Below are 22570 nucleotides of genomic sequence, written 5' to 3' on the forward strand. Positions count from 1 at the left end.
CTAATTGTAATATTGTAATATAATTATAATAAATATATTTTTCTAAAATAAATTTAGAAGAGAGAATAGTACTTTCATTTTGGAGGGAAAATGAATTCATGAGAAATTGACACCTCGCTTTTATTAGTTGATAATGTATTAAATATTGATTTTATATAATTATAATAAAAATATTTCTCTAAATTAGTATAATCATGCATTATTCGTTAAATGTTAATTGTAATATAATTATAATAAATATATTTTTTAAAATAAATTTAGAAAAAAAATAGTGATTTCATTTTAGAGAAAAAATGAATTCACCAGAAATTAACACCTCACATTTAGTAGTTGGAGAAAAAATTCCAGTTTTAGTATATTTTGTCATTATTATACATTTTTCTCTAATCATATATCCACTGTTTTCTTTTCTTTGTTTCAGCATTTTGAACCTGGGTTTAACTTCTCGTAGTTCTCACTTCTCAGTCATTCTATTAGATGTAGTTGATAACTATTGAAATTATTTGATTAATATAGGAGAAAAATATATTATTATATGATAGAATTAATATGAGTATATTTTATTATTAAATAAACAAAGTTAATATAAAATAAAATTATACATAAAAAAATAAAGAAAATAAAATTAAAATAGCAAAAGTGATAAAAAGATTATTTTTATAATTTTATTTTGTCATTTTTATGTATAGAAGATTAGAAAATAGTAAATTTTTAACTAAATTAATTTATATTTGTTGTATTCAATTTAAATAAGTAATAAATTATCTTATTTTAATTTATTCCTTAAATTTATATATCATAAAAATTAAATCAAATAATTAATATACATAATTTTAAATTGTGTGATACTTAAATATCTATTCAAATTAATTAGTTGATATAATTAATTCATCATAATGAATTGACTTTAATGAGTTAAACAAAATAATAAAGAAATATGCTACGTTGATTCTATCATTAAAGGTAAAAATTCGATTTTTATATGATAGGATAGATAATATAATAGACGACGAGAAAGAGAAAGATAAACATTTTAGATCCTAAGTTGTTTCATTTGAATGTTACAATATGGGTATCACATTATTTTACTTATTCTACCATATGGACCCTTTTGTAACTTTATTCAGTATCAATAGAATTTCACTACCTTTGAGTACTAAATTAAAATTCAAAATGAAACTAAAAAAAAAGTAAAGAGTATAAAATTATTGATTGAAAAATACTCTAAATAATAAAAAGTCAAATTAACTTTAATATTAAATTCATTAATACGATTTTAATTTTATATAATAGTTAAAAATATATTAGTAAAAGCAAATGGAAGAATAGCTTTAATTAGTATTTGATAAAATATTCATTTAGAATAATTAAAAAATATAAAATTATGATATTATTAAAAATAATACATTTTTATGTTAAAAAAATTATATTTAAATAAAATATTTATAAAATATAAAATTTAGAGTAACATAGCTTTATAAACATTAATCATTAATCAATTATGAACTAACATAAAATTATAATATAATTTATTTATGAAAAAATAATCAATAATTAATATTAATAAATATAAAAATCATCCAAACACTTTAATTAAAAGTATGAATGGTTAATTATTATTCATTATTAATAATATTTTGTTCATAAAAAACTGAAAATATAATTATTCAGATTTAGATTTTAGAAAAATAAATGTATAAGTAACAAATGATCTATTTTATCATGTATATTATAAATTAATGAATTAAACTAACTGATATAATGAATTATAATTAATTAATTGGTATAAATTATAATAAATTATATGATATTTAAAAAGAAAATAAAATGAATAAAAGAATAAAAAAATAGAAGAATAGAAGGCTACAATAAAATAAATTGAATGTAAATTTTTTTCTTTTTACAAATTTTATATCACATCTGCTTCAATAATAATAAATAAAAATACATCAACTTAATATCTAAGAAAAAATGATGAGATAAAATCATAACACAATTCTAAAATAAAAGTTTAAATTAAACCATAATAACATTGCACAACACAAATTAAAAGTAATTTCACACTACAAAATACCACACAAATAGATAAATGACTTAAGCTTAATTATGAATTTTTTATTTATTTATGCAAACATGATAACACCATGGTCTATAAATGCTTAATGGATAACATATCATATATTGCTCTAAATGATGAGCACAGGAGTTGAAGAGTGTGTGCTGATTTGTGTTCATGATAATTGCCTTCTTGTGACGGCGCCTCATAGGAAGAAAAATAATTGTTGTAAAAGCTACCCAATGAAAGAATAATTGGTAAATGAATGATATTTTCTTCTATCATATATGGTCTTTTATAGCGGTAAAATAAAAATGGAATGAATGAAATTTTGTATTTTTATATTAGAAATAGAATTTGATATTTATCCTAATAAAATTAAATAACTAATTAGTTATATTTAAATAAATAAAATAAATTAAATAAAAATATTTTTAAGAATTAATCAAATCAATTAGTCAATACAAATAATTAGTATAATTAATTTTATTTGATTTATTGAATTCAAAAAATAAATTAGAAAATAATTGATTGAATTAATTAGTTGATATAATTAATTTATTATAATTGATTGGATTTAATGAATTAAAAAATAAATAGGAAAACATAGGAGACAATGATTTTTTTAACTAAATTAATATGTATTTATTGTATTTAATCAGTATAAGTAACAAATCATTTATGTTATTATATATCTTATTTAATCTTGCATGGCACGGGTAATTATAAGTTATATTTTGATTTCTAATTATTTACGTACATTAATGATTAAAATATATAACATAAATATCGTAATTATTATAATTCTATGATATAATTATAATTAACATATTTTATCATAATTAAATATTGATTTGATATAATTATAATGAAAATACTTTTCCAAAATAATATAATCTACTATTATTCATCCACTAATTATTTGGCAATAAACCTTAATATGATTTTTTACATCTTCGCTATGGAAAATAACTACTTAGATATAATATGTAATATATTACTACCTTAATAAGTTAAGGTACAAACACAGGATTTAATTAAGGTGATTGAAACTTTCACCAAACAGAATATGACCTCAATGAAATAAAAAAGGGTATTCGATTTTGCATTAATTAGCTATTCAAAAAAGTAACATACTCATTTATTATTCATGTTTCATTATATTTTTTAAATAATATATAGAAAACATATATCCTGTGTATAAAAATGTGACTATTAGTAATTTTATTAATAAACCTTTTTTTAAACTATTACTAATTTCAATTTTAATAGAAAATATGAGGAAATAATTTTGCTTGCCATAAATAATATACTAAAACTGTTAATATATTATCTTCTATATGGTTAATTGAATTTATCAATGATTTTTCCGTGTAAACCGTTATTACCTAGTTTTTAATAACTACTTAATATACAAAATTTGAAATTAAAAATTGTTATTACTAATTCAATTAATTGGTTAATTGAGTAATAATTGTCAAATTATTAAGGTGCAAAATCATTGATTTACTCAATAAATTTTTATATATTATTTATATTTCAAGTAATAATTTAAAATTATATTATTTACCCAGTTAATAATACTATTATTAATAATTATTTTTTGCATTGATTTTTAAATCAATTATTAAATAATTATTTTTGTAAGATAATTGTTTATAAATTATTTCAAATTATATTTTGTTAAGATATAATTATTTAAATTATTACTCATGGCACGGGTATAATTTTATTTTATACCAATTAATCAATTATAATTATATGACACGGGTGTAATTTCAATTTTATCCACCGATTATTGACAAATAAATTTTATTTCAATTATAAATAAAATCTGTTTTTATTAGCAAATAATTTGTCTTTAGGTCAATGATTTAATATATGTGTAGGTTCATTTTTTTATCAAATATAATGAAAATACAAATAAAGAAATAAAGGATAAAAATAAACTTAATAATATCTCACACTACCTCATTTTATTAAATTATTTAAAAATACCAAATCCAGAAAAAATAATCGTAATATATAAATTGAGGCAATAATTTAAAATTCTATAATTATAATTTAATCAAATACTAATAGTAAAACCAAATTACCTAAACAATATTGAACATATTCTAGTCCTTAGTCACATATAGTATAAAATCATTCTTGTAACGACAACCAACTGAAATAACATCGTAAGTTTCAATATTTAGAATTCGTGCAAAATCAGACCATCCTCTTGTTAGATAAGCTTCATCATCTGCTATCCATGCAATGCGGCAAGGTATAGAATTGTCACACCGAGAAACCAAACTAACTCTTATTCCCCTCAATGGCATTGCATGCATGCATGCAAAAGAAAGCCGGTAATTTTTGAAAAAAATCAAAATATGTTAAAAATTTATTCTAATAATGAACAGCTTAAACTAAGAAAATTTAAATATATTACCAATAGTTGAAATTGGATATCTGAATTTGTCACGAATTTAGCAAAACTGAACTGAAACTGAGGAAATTCAATTTCATTATGTGCTCCACTTCAAAGATTTTCGGGCAGACGTAAAAAGCATGGAGGGGATGGAACTTGAACTTGCCCTATAAAATTTCGTGGATGCAATTCCTCAATAAAAAATCGAGCTCCTCCTAAGAAATCTAACTTTAACCACATTCCATTGGGTTAGTCATAATAGGTGAGTAGATCCAACCATCCTTCGGTAAAGTAGAGACTATTGCCTCTTTTTTAAACGCTTATATCCCTATAGTTGGAACCCGAATCAGTGAAGACAACTCGATGAGGTATTTCATGGATGTGATGCATTGTAAATGATTGTGGCAAAAGACAATCGAACTGGAACATTAGACGATAAGAATAACTTAGAGTAACAACAAATAAAAAATTATCAAAAAAATAATATAATAGAATGAGTATATGAAAAATATTATAAAAAATTATAAATTGTACCTTAAAAGGATCAACTTCAATAAAAAACAAATAATACATTCTTATTCTATGAAGTAGTAAAAAAAATACTAAATATAAAATTATGAATTGACTCTCAAATTTAGATTCATGTATCACAGGAAAACACTATATATAGACTTTAGTAAAACAAAAATAAATATGTAAATTACCTATTATTAAGGTAATTTTTTAATAATGCATTAAATTTTGATTTGATACCATTATAATGAATATATGTTTCTAAATTAGTATAATTATATATTATTCATCAAATATTAATTACAATATAATTATATTAAAGATATTTTTTATAAAATAATTTAAAAAAATTATTTGATATACATGAATCGGGTAACAAAGATTTTTTATTGTTATTATTATTATTACTATTATTGATATTATTATTATCATTAAAATTATTAAAAGTATTTTTAATTGATAATTGATAAGTAATTTAATAGTACATTAAATATTGATTTGATATAATTATAATGAAGATATGTTGCTAAATTAGTATAATTATATATTATTCATTTAGTATTAATTATAATATAATTACAATAAAATAATTTAGAATAGAAAAAAAATTTATTCGTTTTGGAGGAAAACAGAGGCATGAGAGATCGACACGTCACATTTAGTAGTCGAGGAAAAACCCAGTTTTAATATATTAAGTAGATGGATGTTTTAAATGATAACTGTAATTTAAATTTTAAATTTACATAAAATTAATTATAAATATAATTTAATTGAGTCAACTATAAATTAGATTTTTTATTATAAATATTAAATAGTCCTTTAGTGCTCTTGATTATGTGACGTCTTTTGATATATCAAATCATATCATAGTACCTCTGTTCTCTTTTTTTTTCCTCTAAACTCTAATTCTTATTATTCATAATAATATTAATATTTTTTATTTTTTATAATATCTCTTAATTTGATCTATCAAAATTTTCATTGTAAATCTAAATTTTATTTAAAGGTGCAAAAGATTCAGAAGAGTATATTATAAATTAGGTTTTATAATATACATATATATATATATAATACTTTTTTATTTTAGTTTTAAAATTTTGTTTTAATATTTTGAAAATAAAAAATATAAATAAAATAAAATAAAAAGGAAAAATCAAACGTATTATACACGTTATTTAGTTTTAAAATTAATTTTGAAATCAAATTAAACTAATTCCTATGGATTCTGATTTCGAACATAATTTCTGTTTTGAATCAATTCAAATCTCATTTAATTAATTAATTGAAAATAAAATCAATTTTGCTACTCTATCTAACATTCTAACCACAGTAAACAGCGGTGCACTCAAAGCATCGAAGCAAGAACTTCTCCCCTCCCCTCCCATGGCCGATACAAATCCTCTTTGCAAGTCAGACGACGGGATCATCAGCAGTCTACCGGACTCTGTCCTCTTCCACATCCTCTCCTTCCTCCCAACAAGTACCTCCGTCAGAACCTGCATCCTTTCCCACAGGTGGCGCCACCTCTGGAAGGATCTCCAGTTCTTCAACTTCTCCTTCATCCCTGATCTAAGACGACGTGGTGGTGAAAGCCCAGAAAAACAGCACAGCCGATTCCTGGATCTAGTTAATGCAGTTCTGGTCCAGCGAAACCCGCTCCAGATCCGAAACTTGAGCCTGGTTTATCGACCGTCCTGGCTTGACCTCAATAAGGACGCAGTCACAGGGTGGGTTGAAGCTGCCATCGGACCCCGCCTGGAAGAGCTTCGGCTCACGGTGTGGAGTGGTAAAATTGGATTCAGGTTTGTGGTGCCACCCGGCGTGTTCAGCTGCCGTGCGCTGGTGAACCTCAACTTGGACGGTGTGACTCTTGAGCTAACTCCGGAAGCATCGTCGTCGATTCACCTGCCATCGCTCAAGACCCTCCGCTTATTTCTCGACTCTCCTGATAACGTGGATTCCATTCTCTCCGGTTGTCCTCTTCTGGAAACCTTGCACCTCATCATCCAGAGATTCCAGCACTGTGCCCCCAACATAAGCGCCTTCAAGATTCACGTGCCTTCCTTGAAACGTTTAGAGTTTATAGACTCGGGTGATTCTGGAATCGTCCGTTTTAAATTGGATGCGCCATCTCTCGAATACCTTTTTATCCGCCTGTGGTATCCGTTTTACTGCCAATTCTCAGTCACCAATATGCGTAATGTGGTGGAGGCACGTGTTGATTGTCTTATAGACGACGGTTACTTTGGTGACAAGTTCCTCGGGATTGTTCCTAAGCTTCTTCATTCCCTTTGCCAAACTCGATCCCTTGTGCTGGAGGGGTCAACAGTCAAGGTACGCTTCATGAACTTTTTTTACTTAACTACTACTAATAAAAAAATTTTAAAAATAAAGTTTTAAAAGTTTAAACTCCTATCAAATACAAATAAATTTTTTATAAAGTTATTTTTTTATTATTTGATAAATTTTTAACAGAAAAATTTTATTGGTCCAAAATTAAAAAAAAAATTGATAGTCAAAGTGTTCTTTTATTTTTTTTGACAAAAATAACCTTATCCATCCTAAAAATGATCGTGGACCGAATTAAATATTTCTCAATAATTATTTTTGGTGTACATATAATAATCTTAATTTGTTCAGGCCCTACTTCGTGCTCCTATTGTAGTAAATCTTCCGGAGTTCAGAAATCTAAGTAACCTAGAGATGAATCTGAAATCAAGCAACAATACAAGCCTTTTGTTGAGCATGCTTGATAGATGTGGCAAACTTCATGTCCTTACAATTTACAAGGACACGGTACGTTGATTATGAAGCCACACTTGAAAACTGAATTTGCTATGCAATCTTATCCTTAATTTTAATTTTAACTCTAGTCCCTCGTTTGTATGCTAGTATGCCGCCGACGCTCCAAGGTGGATAAAACCGGCCAGTGTTCCTAAATGTCTGGAATCACATCTGTTGGTTGTTAAATTTTCAAGGTACCATGGAAACAGTGGTGATCTAGAATTGATTGCTTATATTCTTCAAAATGGACTAGTCTTGACGTCAATGACAATTGAGACAATTTTCAAAGTGGATCCAGATCAGCATCGTCATGTTACCGAGCAATTTTGTCATATGCCAAAAGGCTCCAACACATGCCACCTTAATGTGGTGGCTAAAAATTTTTATTGTGGAAGATAAATGTGTGCGATCTAAATTTGTTGGTGTGTGTATGTGTTTTATTTTGATATGAGAATCAATAATCAAACCTACGATTACTTTGTAAATTGATTTTTAAAATCTTTTAAATATTAAATTGGAGAGTCTGATTTGTTTGTTATGATTTTTTTTTAAATTTATAAATCGGAGAGTCCGACTTTTTTTTTTATAGATCGGATGGTCTGAATTTTATTCCTAAACAAATCGGAAAGTCCGATTTTCACATTTTAAATAAAAAAATTTTATATTTGAGAATAATACCCTTATTATCCATAATCCTAAAAAACATCATTTCCACCCCAATATAAAAAATAATTTGCATAATGTGGTGGCTACTCCAATGAAGATTTAATGATTGTCATCATATGAAAATATATCATTTTGACTATTAAATGATAAATTGTAGAATTTACTTTTATTTGAAGTAAAAGTGTTACTTTTATTTAAAGTATTGCTAAATAAATAAGTTACACTTTTTAAACAAGAATCATTATAAAAACATGTTTTTGACATCTTTACGAGAGTAGTCGCTCCTTAATGTTAATTGAGTCTGGCCTGGTTATCTTAGCCTACGGTTAATTTATCATTTCTGATGTGATAGTATATAATTGGTTTGCATTTAATATAATAAATAATTATAATTTAACTAAATTAAAATTAAAATTCAATTAAACAAAGGTATTTTATTAATTATATATTTTTGAAGATTAATAGTTAAATTTGATCCTAAAAAATTACGTATTTTTTATCTTCATTCTTAAATTATTTTTTTAATCAAATTAGTTTTTCAATAATTTTTTTAAATCATGTTTGTCCTTCTGTTAATTTTTTGACATTGGCATTAACATTTTGTTGATCTAAGTGATAACACAGCATAATAAACATCCTTGTTTTCGAATTAAAACGTGTGTGGGTATTTCTTCCTGGTGCATGCTATGGTGTCTATATATATTTGCCTAACTTACTAAAAAGAAATAAAAGTTAATATTTAAATTAAAAAATATAAAAATAAATAAATTTCTTAATATTTAAATCTTACCATAAAAGATAAGTTCCGCAATTTCAGCACCAAAATTATAGGCACCACAGAATTTGCCTTTTTTTATTCTCACTCTCTTCTTTAACCTATGACCTACCATCACAAATAACGGTGTATATTAAAAAAAATCAAAATGTGGTTAATCGATTAAAAGATCATAACTATATTTTAATTAACCAATTTAATAAAATAATTTTAAAATCATATCTATATTTTTTAAAATTGATTAACCAAATCAAATTCAAAAAAATCAGTTTTTAAATAGTTAACCAAAATCAAATTTTAAAATAGTTTATTTTAATTTTTTATATTAAAAATTTAATTTTAAAAAAATAGTTTTTTTAGAAAATCGATTTTTTGGTCTAAAAACCGATTTTTTTTTATCCAAAACCGATTTTATTTTTCTAAAAACCAACTTTTTCTATTAAAAAATCAGTTATTTTTTCAAAATCAATTTTTATTTTTATAACCGATTAATAATAATTTTATCATATAAAATCAATTTGGTTAATTAACTAAGATTAAATTTTTGTTAACAAAAAAATAGGTTTGATTTTTGGATTAACCAAATCATGTACAACCCTAATCACAAAGACGAAGAAGATTGTGATATTATTTGCAACCATTAGAATAGTCGTAGAGTATTGTTAATGCGTCTATTCTAAAATTTAGAATGTGCTAGATTAACAACATAATAAATGTTCTCCAACTCTTCTTAGTTCCTGTGAAAACTCTTCAATCTGATAAACTAAAGATTTTTATCAATTCTTGGTCAAACGCGATAATTGATCGTGAAACTAATGATGCCAATAATAAGAATTTCGCTTCATTAATTAAAAAATTGTCCCTCTCTTCTCTTGATTTATTAATAGGAGGTAGATATATCCACGAAGAAGTGGGGTTCGGCCTAATGGAAGAATAAGAGCCTAAAGAGAACAACACAAACAATGGCAATAAACCAGATTTCTCGAATTGGCTCACACCACCACCTTGGGTAGCTTCAAGCCTTCAACAACCACACCTGGTGGTTTACTAGCTGAAGTTTTAATGCCAAGTACAATCGCTTCAATCAATGATGATGTCGTCGCCACTTCCAATTCGAATCTGCCGTCTCTGATCCCACCACGACAATAGCATCATCTCCATATAGAATATTGCACAAGACATTTGCCTCATTGTTATTCCTTTTTCACATGGAGGAGTTCAAAGCATAGCTATTATGTAAGTGCGATAATAACTCACAACAACGACCTCCACTTTCGCTCGCTCCCATCATGTCCCTGAAATTGAATTTTTCACCTTTCAACAACGGCTGAATCTGCAATAATAATCAAGCAAGCATTTATGTTTATAGGAAGATGGGAATTAGGGTTTATTTAGTTGAGGTTTAGAGACTAAATTGATACAATTTCTTAAACATATCTAGTTAACAACACACAAGACATGCCACATGTAATATGTGCTTTAATTTCACTTCACGTTCTAGGTCAACAAATCGTTAGCGACAATGTCAAAAAAATAACAGAGATAAACATAATTAAAAAAATCACGAATTGATTTAATTAAAAATTCAAATAAAATATACGTGATTTTTTAAAGACGAATTTGACTATTAATTTTATTTTATGAGATAGCTCTATTTTTTAATTTATTAAAAATTTAATTCAAAATTTTAATGCGATTAAAATTATAAAAAAATTGAAAAAGAATAGATGAACCAAAAGACGAATAGTGTAAAAAAAAACATAAAAAATAATAATAAACAATGAGAATAAAAAAAATGAAATTGATCCCCTCTCATGTAATTAGAGTATTTTCTTTTCAAGTAAATACTAGTTCTTTATTCTCTACCTTTTTATTAGATTTAATTTAAGAACGAACACAGATAATGAAAAATGTTTATTTAAATATCACTGTTTTTTAATTTTGGTGTTGCCTTTTTAGCGGTATTTTTTAACAATGTTAAAACTTTATATTTTTTTAGGTGGAAACCACAAATTTAAAGAGTTAGATTTGTAATTTTTTTTAAATATGCAAATTTGAGTGTGGCTATATTTATTTTTTATTTTATATTTTTAAATATATAAATCTAATTCTCAAATTTATATTTTAGTATTAAAAAATTTTTACATGTTCAAATTGGTCTCTTTAATTTGTTTTAGGATGAAAAAATAATTATTTCAATACAAATCTGATCCACTAATTTGTGCACTATAAAATTTAACCTTTAAATGTCTCTACAAAATTTATTATTCCTTAAATCTAAGAGTTTAATTTATTATTTAAAATAAAAAAATTAATCCATATAAAAAAATTACATACGAACTTTTTTTATTTTTAAAAAATTATCCAAATATCACTGATCTACTCTCCAATTTTTTATTTAATTTGATTCCCTAAACCCAACGTCACTGCAACCAACACGTCAACTTGTTAATTTGCTCTGCCAAACCTTTTTTTCTTCTTAAAAACTTAAAATTATCTTGGTAAATTACACTTTATATATATATATATATATATATATATATATATATATATATATATATATATATATATATATTGCGGAGGTTTTTAGACAATTTTTTATTTTATTTTATTTTATTGTTGGCGATGCTCTTTTACTATGTTCAAATAATAGAAAGCCGAAAGGGCAAAATGGTAAAAGCCTTGAATAATATTCCTGCAGTATGAAATTGAAAATGTTATTATTGTTGTCTATGTATTATCTAAACTAAGTTTATGATGAATTTGACCTTAGAGGATTTAATGTTCGTGGATAAAATACATTGATGATAGGCTCATAGGCATTGGTTAGGCACGTATATATAATAGGCAACATCTTTTAGGCACCATTTCACCATATAATTATATACTTATATAGGCATAACGTTTCCTATATATATATATATGTGAACAAGGTTATAGTTCTAATAATTGATACTGTTCAATGTATGAAAAACATTGGGTCGGAGAAGTGGTAAATTGAATAAATATATGTCGTGATAAAGCCACTTACCCAAGTAGGATTGTGATTAAAGTTAAACAAATTAAAATACGATATGAGAGACCTTTTTAAAAGATTCCCTTATCTAAATAAATCGGATAATACAAATTAAAATCTCCCCCCTTAAGCCAAGGAATATGATGATATAAAATGAAAATTAGAAAAATTGAATTGAAAGATACATCTGATTTGAAGTGGATTATTATAAAATAAAAATTGTCACTTATCTTATTCTAAAACCGGTCGGTTTAGAAATTGAAGGCATATTCTTTCTTATTTTTTCTTAAGGCATAGAAACTTTGAAAGCGTCCCTAAAGAAAAAGTACGTGTTTTTAAAAAATAAAAGAAAAGAAAGCAAGTTGGTGGTTCTTTGTCAGGATTATAAAACAGAGAAATGAGTTGGAAACGAGATCAATTGTGAATTAATAATATAAAGATTCCATTAGTAAAGAAACGGCAGAAGAAAATATTAAATTAAAGTGTTGCGTACCAAAAGGTAAATAGACCCACATCCTAAATATTTATTTGATGGAAAAGGAAGCAACAAATCCATCCAAACCCTGAAAAGTTGGCTTTGGTGCAAAAGTAATAGTGCAAACCAAATGCCATTAGGATTTTGGAGCATGCAAATTAAATTATAATAATAATAGAATAGTAATATTATTGAATTGTAATATTACCCACCCTCGTACTCTTCTCAACCTTTTCAAAAACTGAAAAAAAGTCAATTGTATATCGCTTGTTTGTAGGTATTCTTATTTCTTCCAGCTCACTTGAGTGAGGAGTGATCCATCAACAATATCTCTATTTCATTGCAACGTAGCAAGTCAAGTATCAACAAAAGCAATGTTATTGCACCACTTTTATGTAAGGGATTGACTCAGATAAAGACGCTAAAAATGTCTTTTTATAAAAATATTTTTTAATAATTAATATTTAATATATATAATCGATTAAATTTTATTATTTTTATTAAAATTAGGTTAGACAAACTAATTTAATAAAAAAATAGTAAATTAAATTTTGAATTAGTCTAAATTAATATTATTTTTTTATAAAAAATGACTATAATACTTTATTATAAAAAATGACTAAAGTACTTTTATTATATATTAATTTTAAAAATTCTAAATTTTAGTTCTTTATTTTTTATTGTAGGCTTAGGATTTAGAATTTTTAAAATTTTTATATATATATATATATATATATATATATAAAATAAGAGTATTTTAATCATTCTCTGTAATAAGAGTATTGTAATCATTTTTTATAAAAAAATATTAATTTAGACTAGTTCAAAATTTGATTCATCATTTTTTCGGTTAAATCAATTTGTCTAGCCTAATTTTAACAAAAATAACATGATTTAATCGATTATATACATTAAATTTTAATTACTGAAAAACATCTTTAAAAAAAACGTTTTAGACGACTTTATCTAAATGGTTCCCTTTATGTAATGTGTTTTTATATATTTTATTTTTATATTAAAAATAATTAATAAAAAAATATAAAAAAATACAAACATCATTTCTCATCAATAAAATTATTCTAAAGTTTAATTTTTCTTTATTCTCATCCAACAACTTAAACTCTAACACCAACCATATTGAACATTAAGTAACATTTATTAAAATTCATTCTTTATTGTAAAAATTATATGAACAAGAAGTCAATTTATGTATGTATATACATGAAAAGCAAAAGTATGGGGATCATCAACACTAAATAGGTCTAAACTTAAATCCAAAAGATAGATTATTAAAAAAGAGAGAATTGTCCAAACTTAAAGAGATCACTAGCTATCAATATATATTATCTCTAAACAAAATATATCTTTTCACACTTGTGACTAAATTAAAATTTAATTGACTATAAAAAATGTAAAATAATTACTTATTTCAATATGAGCATCTTCTTAATTAATTCCTTTATTGTTTCCATCGAACACCAATTTTTTCACGGCTTCAACTATACATTTTTCCATTCGAACCTAAGCTATGCCCATTGTATTAAGATATTGACATGATACATGCATGCTTTATAAATATAATATATAGAGACACAGTTACACACACGCGACGACATGCCTTTAGTCTTGTTTTTTATTTTTGAAAAGTACTAATAGGAAATAGAAAAGGCAACACTTTTTAGCTTATACGATATTTCATTTTTTGAGCCACTTTGCTTTGATTTTGAAAGTATAGAATACAAGTAGAATTTCACAAGAACAAGCTTCTTTTTGCTGCCTCTTTTCCTTTATAATAAAACAAAAATATTAAATATGTATTATTGATAAAGTACATGCATTCCCTTTCTACCACTTTTGACACTTTGCAGTTTGCAAGCGACCCATCTGGATTGGGCCCACTTTCTAGACATTTTGGCACTGCATGATCATGACGTAGACTGTGTGATCAGTAAATAAAAGGAAGAAAAAGAAAAAGAAAAATACTCATTAGTTGGGTTTAATTTTTCACTGTTTCTACTATATATAGTTATACACTCTTTTCTCTTTTCTTATATGTTTTTTGTTTCCAAGTTTTTCTAACATTTAAACTCACCCCTACTTAGATTGGATATTCAATTCGTTAAAATTAAATAATAACATAATTTTACTACTTCTAGAACTCATTTTTAGGGGTGTTTAAATCTAAATCGATCCAAATTAAACTGCTTATTCAATTCAGTCCAAACCAAAAATCGATTAAACTGCGCTAATTTGGAATTGATTGGATTTTATTTTTTGTAAACCACTGGATCAGATCGAATTTTGGATCTACTTTTTACAACCGATCCAATCCAAACCGCACAATGTATTATAATATTATTATTTTATTATTATGCTTACAATTATACTTATAATATATTCAATTTGTTATACATTTTTATATTTTTCATGTATTATTATTATTATTTAATAAATATTTTATGTTCAAAATATGATTTGTTTATTTATTTTAAAAAATTTATAATTTTATTTCTATTGTTATGTTATCATTGGTTTTTTAAGATATTATTAACACTTGCTATATCATTGTTGGTTATTTAAAATTTGATATTGAGACTTGTTATATATATTTAATTTTTTTAATTTACAAAACCGTAAATCCAATCCAATCCAAATCACTCGAAATTGGATCAGATCGGATCGGATTTTTTTTAAAGAATCATCCAATCCAAATCACACCGCAAGTAAATATAGTGTTCGAATCGAATGAGTTTTTGACTCAAAATCGATTCAAACCGCACCGCGAACACTCCTACTCATTTTTTCCCCACTATATGTTAAATAAATTAAATGCATGTTATTTGAAAAAAGAAAGAAAGAAAAAGTTTTGATAAAGCACAATATAGTAGTCCAGCTAGGTATAGTTTTTGGCGTGTACCACATGGATTTTAAGTGAAGCTAAGGTTTATGATTGTACTAACCAATAAGCACTTTTCGCTTTATATCCCTTTCTTTCTATATAAAAGCACTTGCCATGATATTTGCTCCTCAACCCCTAACAAAAAACTTCTCCATTAAGTATATAACTTGCCTTTCTCTCTTTCTTTTTCTCTCTATGAAATTAAATGGCCCAAGTGCAAGAAAATCATCAAGGGATCAAGCTCTTCGGAGCAACGATCACATTGGACGGTGGAGATTCAAAGGAGGGAAATAAGAAAGAAGAAGATCAAACGGTGGAGAAGAAGCCAGATAAGATCATAGCGTGTCCAAGGTGCAAGAGCATGGAAACCAAGTTCTGTTACTTCAACAACTACAACGTTAACCAACCAAGGCACTTCTGCAAGGGATGCCAGAGGTACTGGACCGCCGGCGGTGCTCTCCGAAACGTCCCCGTTGGCGCCGGTCGCCGTAAGGCCAACAAGCTGCCCTGCCGCGCCGCCGTTTCCGATGGTGCTTGCTTATACGATGAAACTTCCGATGATGTCCACAAGTTTGGGTTGGAGGAAGGGTTGCTTTTGGATAAGTGGAATGATGTTGCCGTCCCTCACGGTGATTTCCGGCAGCTTTTTCCGGCCAAGCGCCGGAGGTCCGCCTCAGGTGCTTAATTATTGTTTTTGTTTATTGAAATCATATATATTTCCCTCTTTTAATTTTCTCTTATTATATACTCACTTATCATATCCTAATTAAGGCGGAACTCAGATACAGTCGACTTTACGTGAAGTTGATAATTGAGAGCAGTTAGATGATTTAATTGATTTGACTAAATTTTTATCTAACGACGCTTAACTATTAACTTCACGTGAAGTGGAGAGTTTTCACACAAAATTAATTATTTATAAAAAATACATATTTAAATATATATATATATATATATTATTTTTTATAATTAAATTCTTTGCTTGATTATTTGTCTTAATTAGTGTGTTTAATCTTTTTATTAAGAATAGAAAATTAAAGAGAATTAAAAGAAAAAGGAGAAAAAGATGAGTAATTTTGATAAGAGAATAAAGGGAAGAGAACAAAAAATAAAACTTGTGTGCCTGCTCGATGTGGATGTGAATATGTGATGATGAACAGACAAACTAAGAGATGTGAACTATACTGCCTGCCCAACCACCAATAATTGGATTATTTTTTTATAATGGATAATTATTAAATAAATATTACATGTTAGCATATATTTGTACATACAAAACACGTAATCCAAAATATCTTATTAACAGAATTGTTTGTTTTCTGCAGCTCCGCATCAAGGTCAATGAACCTCCTCATTCTTCATTATATTATGCATCTTCTACGAAATTAAAGCACAACTTGGAATAATTTAAAACATATATACACATATGAACAAGACTAGAGGCTTAGTTAGTTTGCTTATGTGAACGCCAAGAAAAATATATAATGCCATGGCAAAAATCAATCCATGTTCATCTTTTTCAAGCTGAGCCAAGCTATATAAGCCTTATTACTAGAAAGGTCAAGTTCACATAGAGAATTTGAAGGCGTGAATGGATAAATTCATGTAGGAGATTAATTATCACTTTATCTATTAGTAGTTGTTAGAGTTGATGTATCTGTAGAACACATGAAATGGTCAATGGTGACCAAGAAAAGGTAAACATTAGAACACGGAAATTTGAGTGCATCTTGAAAGTTAACTTAATTATTCCTTCCCTTTTTCTTTCTCTACTTTATTTAATAATAATAAAGGATTGTTGCATCTTGATATGTTCTCTGTCTGATACCTTCTTTTTCTTTGTGTCGCAATCGCCATATGGCGACAATTTTTTTATTTCTATTTTTATTTTAAATAGTCTTTTAAAATACACTATATATTAGGGTAAAGTTTTGTTTACACATGGATCTAATAAATTATACTCATGTCATTACTAAGTATCTCAAAAGTCATCAAAATAAACAACATATAATTAATTGAAATTTCAAATGAATCGCTAAAAATATAAAACAATAGATTATTATCTCATACAACGATTTTATGCCTCAAAAATAAAGAAAAATGTTACTTGTACAACAAAATTCAGTCTTTATTCAGTCTTTAAAAATAATATTTTATTATTTTAATTTTTTAATTAATCAAATTTTTTATTTTTAAGGAATCACTTTTATTTTAAATACTTATCACCGTAAAATTTGTAATCACTTGAAATGCATTAATTTTTTTGCAAACCAAACCATAAAATTCTTGTAACCACTTTAAATACATTAATTTTTTGCAAACCAAACCATAAAATTCGTAATAACTTTTCGTGTACTAATTTTTAAAAAATCAGTGAAATTTTTAAAATCAATTAAACTTACTTCAATTATTTTTTTTATTCAAAACATTCAAAACTTATGTCAAAAATACATCTAAAATTAAAAAAACAATATAAACACATTTAAAATTATGTATTAACACATCTAAATTATTATCATTGTAATTCTAAATTACATATTGAATACAGGAAAAATTAAACTCAAATACACATCTAAAATTATAAGAATATACTCTAAATATTTTATCAACACATCTAAAACTCATGTAAAAAAACTTATATATGTACATAAGAACATAATGAATAAAATAAACACATCCAAAATTAAATATTGACACATCAAATTAAGTTAACATTACAACTCCCAAATCAAACATATGAGTGTAAAAAAAATTATAATAAAATACATTTAAAAAAAAGAAAAAAATAGACATTTCTAATATTATACATAAATTTTAAAAAATAGAATTTTTTATTAAGCGAAAAAAAGAGAACATATCTATGAACTCAACCAATTTTTTTTAGAATTTTGCAAACAGAATTACCAGAGACAGAAGGAGTGCGACATGGGGGAGGCGCGGGAGAAGGGGGTGGTTGTGCGTGGTACGAGGGAGGAGATAAGGGACGGAGAGGAGCCCATCGATGAAGGAGGCGCAGGGGTGTGCGCGTTGCCGAAGGAGAAGATCGGAGATCGTCGCAGAGGAGTGCGCAATGCGGGAGAAGACGAGAGCGACCATAGATGAGGAGGGGAGGCGCTACGGCTCTAAATCTTTACGGAACGAAAATTTTACTAGTGATTTGAGATGGTTTAAGATTTATTTAAAATTTTAAATTCAAAATTTTGAATTTTGACCAATTTGATTTTTGGATGTGTATTTAAATTGTAATATATTAATAATTAAATATATTAAATCTAAAAAAAATTTAAATTTTAAATTTTAGTTTTATTTAATTTATATTTTAAATGTGTATTTAATTTTAAAAAAATATTAAATTTATTTATAATTTTTAAATATATTTATTTTATTTTTTTTAATTATTGTAATAAAAAACTGAATATTATACGTGGCTAGATTAATGATGGCTTTAGTTGAACCATGAATACAGTCAAGCTTTTGTTAAAGTTAAACTTTGGCAATGTTAAGAATAGGGTAAATATCAAAATGTGCTACCGGGCCTTCTCTTAAACGAAGTGTAAAGTGAGGTTGTCATCAAATAACTTTGGCAATGTTAAGAATAGGGTAAATATCAAAATGTGCTACCGGGCCTTCTCTTAAACGAAGTGTAAAGTGAGGTTGTCATCAAATAATTAAGAACGTTTTCAAACTTATTATTGCAATTAACAAATATTCCAAATTATTTAAGCTTTATATACACACTTCATACACACACACACACACACATATATATATATATATATATATATATATATATATATATATATATAACGTTTTTAAACGTGGGAATTTGTTGAATTACACTATTCAAAATTAATATTTATATGATAAATCATTATTAATACTATTTATTTAATATATATACTAATTTTATTCAATATAAATAATAAAAATATTAGTTATTTAATAAGTTCGATTGATTGATACGAGTTGATTTTCTATTATGATAAATTGAAGAAATAATAGTCGGTCCGATAGCAGTTTCAGCGGCTGCAATGGCAATAACATAAATAGAAAAAATATTTTTTTTTAATTGGCGACTATCAAAAAAAATTATTTTGAAAATATGAAATAGTTTTTTTTATTTAATCTTATTATTTTTCAAATTTATATTATTTTGTTTCATATCTATTTATATATATGATATATGAAACAGAATAATGTAAAATCTAATATGATTTATATTTATATATTAATATTGAATTCTTATAAATAAATAAAACGATTTTATTATATCCTATTATTTTTTATTTAGAATAGTTCGAATTATATATTGTACAGGATGTCTCTGGTACGGGTTTGAGAGATGGATCGAGAACTTGCGGGTTGAGGCGAATGCCGGATCACTTGACTGGAGCAATGGGGGGAGGTACCTGCAAAGACACTCCGACGCTCAAGTCAGAATGGATCTGAGAGGTATAAGGTGTGAGGAGTGAATGAATACCTGGAGGGACTTGGGTCCTCTTATTTATAGGTGATGGGGATTGTCTTATCTTATCTTGTTTGGTTAAGATAAGGGAGGTGTTTGAATTCGAAAGTTGGTTAAGAGCTCCATAGGGCCGGTTTTGGGCCTTCCGGAGGGGGGAGACGAGTTGGTCCGAGGAGCCGGGTTCGGGTCTGGCCTCGGGTCCGGGATCCGTGGGCCGGATCCGTAACAGTTGCCCCCGCAGCGGGAGAGCGAGCAAGGTCGGTCTGTCGCTGGGAGGTGAGGTGTTTTTATCGCGAAATGGGTCTTCAGTCTTTCTTGAGTGTTCGTTTGGTTCTTTTCGCGATGAGGTCGGTGTCTCGGTTTCGTCTTGTAGAAGATTTGTCTGACCGTTTTTTGTCTTGACGTGACCCTTCCGTGCCTGCTGCGCCCGTTGCGTTCTTCGAGGCGTGATTTATTAATTGTTTTTTCCAAGGGGGCATTTATTGCGAGAGGGTATTTTCCCTTTTTTGCCCTCACGTTTGTTTTGCTTTCGAGGGGTGTTTGCATTATTTCACTTTTTCAAAACCGTTTTGGTTTTCTTCCTTTAGTTCCCTCGTTCGCTTCATTTCTCTATTGCTCTCTTCTTCCGAAAGAACAGCTTCTGCTTTCCTTTCGCATTCTGTGGCTCTGGTTGGTCTTCTGCTGCAGCATTTCCTTTTTGGATTTATTTCCTTCGCATTATCAAGTTGGTGTTCTTCTGTTTCCTTTTGTTTCCTCTGTTTTTCCTTTCTCCGTATTTTGCTTTGCCTTTGCTTTGTGTGGATTTAGGGTTATTTTTATGGCATGCGATGGTATTATATAGTGGTAGATGGTTTAGTTGGGGTAGTGGATTTTGTAAGGGGGGCGAGTGCCACCGTACAACTGGTGGTGTACGGTGGTGTCTATTTTTTGGTTTCATCCGCCGTTTTCTGCCGCGGTGTTTGGCTGACGGTGGTGCTCGTCACTATTTTAGGTATGGCTCGTCGACGGACTGAGGGTGTGAGGGCTCCGGTGGCCCCGGCGGGGGGTGTCCCTGGTCTTTTTTCTTGGGTTACTAGTGATGTTTGGGGGACGCCGTCGCAGATGACGGAGGAGGACCTCCAACGGCTCCGAGATGAAGGGGCTGTTTGTGGGGGTGGCGATGCTGAACGCCATTATGAGCTTTCCCTTCCTGGGGTTGACGAGAGGGTTTGTTATACCAACCTCGCTTCCCCGTCTGTGCCGGATTGGATGTGGGTGTATGAGGCGATGTTTACCCGGCTTGGTGTTCGGCTCCCTTTTTCTCCGTTCGTCCAGCAGTTATTGAACCGGTGTTCCGTGGCGCCGTCCCAGCTACATCCAAACAGTTGGGCGGCGATACGGTCTTTTGAACTTGTTTGTGATTTTTTAGAGCTTCCTGCTTCAGTAAACGTTTTCCTTTTCCTCTTCTTGTGTACTCTTCCGACTAAGGAGGGAAAGCACAAGAAGGGGTATGTGTCTTTTAGAGCTCAGCCTCATCGTTAGGTCTTCGGGTTATATGAAGACTCTTTTCATGGTTTTAAAAGCAGATACTTTAAGGTTCGTCCTGTAAGGGGGCATCATCCCTTTTGGTTGACGTTAGAGGGTGAGCGGCGGTTCCCCACTTACTGGAATTTCAAGGTGGGGCCGTCCGTTTTTACAAAGGTTTCTCAGGAGTTCTTGTCTTCGGAGGAACGGGATGTCGCTCTTGTCTTATGGCAATTATTTGGGGAGCGTCCTCTTAATCCTCGGGACGTGATGGGTGATCCTGTTGCTTGTCGTTCGTATGTTGGTGTGTGTCTGTCCTTTACCTTGCTTTTTGTATTTGTTTCCTGTTTTTGTAATTTGGGATTTTTATTTGTTATCTTTCAGTTGAGATGGCCGGTGGTTTGACTTCCTTAGCACGGCTGAAGGCAGCGATGGCCCAGGAAGAGGGGTCGTCGTCTCCGGCTACTCCTGTTTCGAATCCGGTTGTGGGGTCCCAGGCTGTTTCTCAGGAGGTAGTTTCTTCGGAAGGCCGAGCCGTTGCTCGGGCTTCTCCTGGTCCTGCAACTTCGCCTGAAGTTGTTGTGGTGACGGCTAGTGAGGCCTCTCGGAAGAGGAAGAGGCCTGAGGAGCCGGGTAGTGAGACTTTCGAGGAGGAGGAGGGTTTGGTGTCCAGCGTGATGGACCGACGCTTCGATGCACCAGGTTTTATTGATCAGCACTTGATGCCTGGTACAGAGTCGTTCTTTGATGGTTGTGATGTATCGTTTCATGCTAAGTCGGTGTACCGTGCGCTTCTCCGATCTGCTGTCGTTGTCCGGAAAGCCGAGCCCGTAATGGCTCAGGTTGGTTTGTTGGATAAGAAGCTCCGTCTTTCTCAGGCTGAGGTGGCTAAGCTAAAGGAGGAGCTTGAGGCCGCCGGGGTTGCGAAGGAGAAGGCAGTGAAGTCTTCTGAAGAAGTCGGGGCAGAGATTCTCCGACTTTCCGAGGTTGAGACTTCACTTCTTT

At 28.6% G+C, this 22570-nt stretch overlaps 2 protein-coding genes across 2 annotated transcripts; both read left to right on the top strand.

Annotated features, from left to right (window-relative positions):
• The first annotated feature begins 6331 nt into the window (after positions 1-6331).
• LOC112714478 (F-box/FBD/LRR-repeat protein At5g56420-like) lies at positions 6332-8302 on the top strand. Its single transcript, XM_025766083.3, has 3 exons — positions 6332-7316; positions 7623-7778; positions 7875-8302. Exons 1-3 carry the CDS (start codon positions 6366-6368, stop codon positions 8163-8165), a joined length of 1398 nt encoding a protein of 465 aa, XP_025621868.1. The 5' UTR covers positions 6332-6365; the 3' UTR covers positions 8166-8302.
• Positions 8303-15707: 7405 nt separating this feature from the next.
• On the top strand, positions 15708-17408 carry LOC112714479 (cyclic dof factor 4). Its single transcript, XM_025766084.3, has 2 exons — positions 15708-16274; positions 16923-17408. Exons 1-2 carry the CDS (start codon positions 15803-15805, stop codon positions 16940-16942), a joined length of 492 nt encoding a protein of 163 aa, XP_025621869.1. The 5' UTR covers positions 15708-15802; the 3' UTR covers positions 16943-17408.
• The last annotated feature ends 5162 nt before the right edge of the window (positions 17409-22570 follow it).

Source organism: Arachis hypogaea, chromosome 10 (assembly GCF_003086295.3).
Source record: "Arachis hypogaea cultivar Tifrunner chromosome 10, arahy.Tifrunner.gnm2.J5K5, whole genome shotgun sequence".
Classification (NCBI taxonomy): domain Eukaryota; kingdom Viridiplantae; phylum Streptophyta; class Magnoliopsida; order Fabales; family Fabaceae; genus Arachis; species Arachis hypogaea.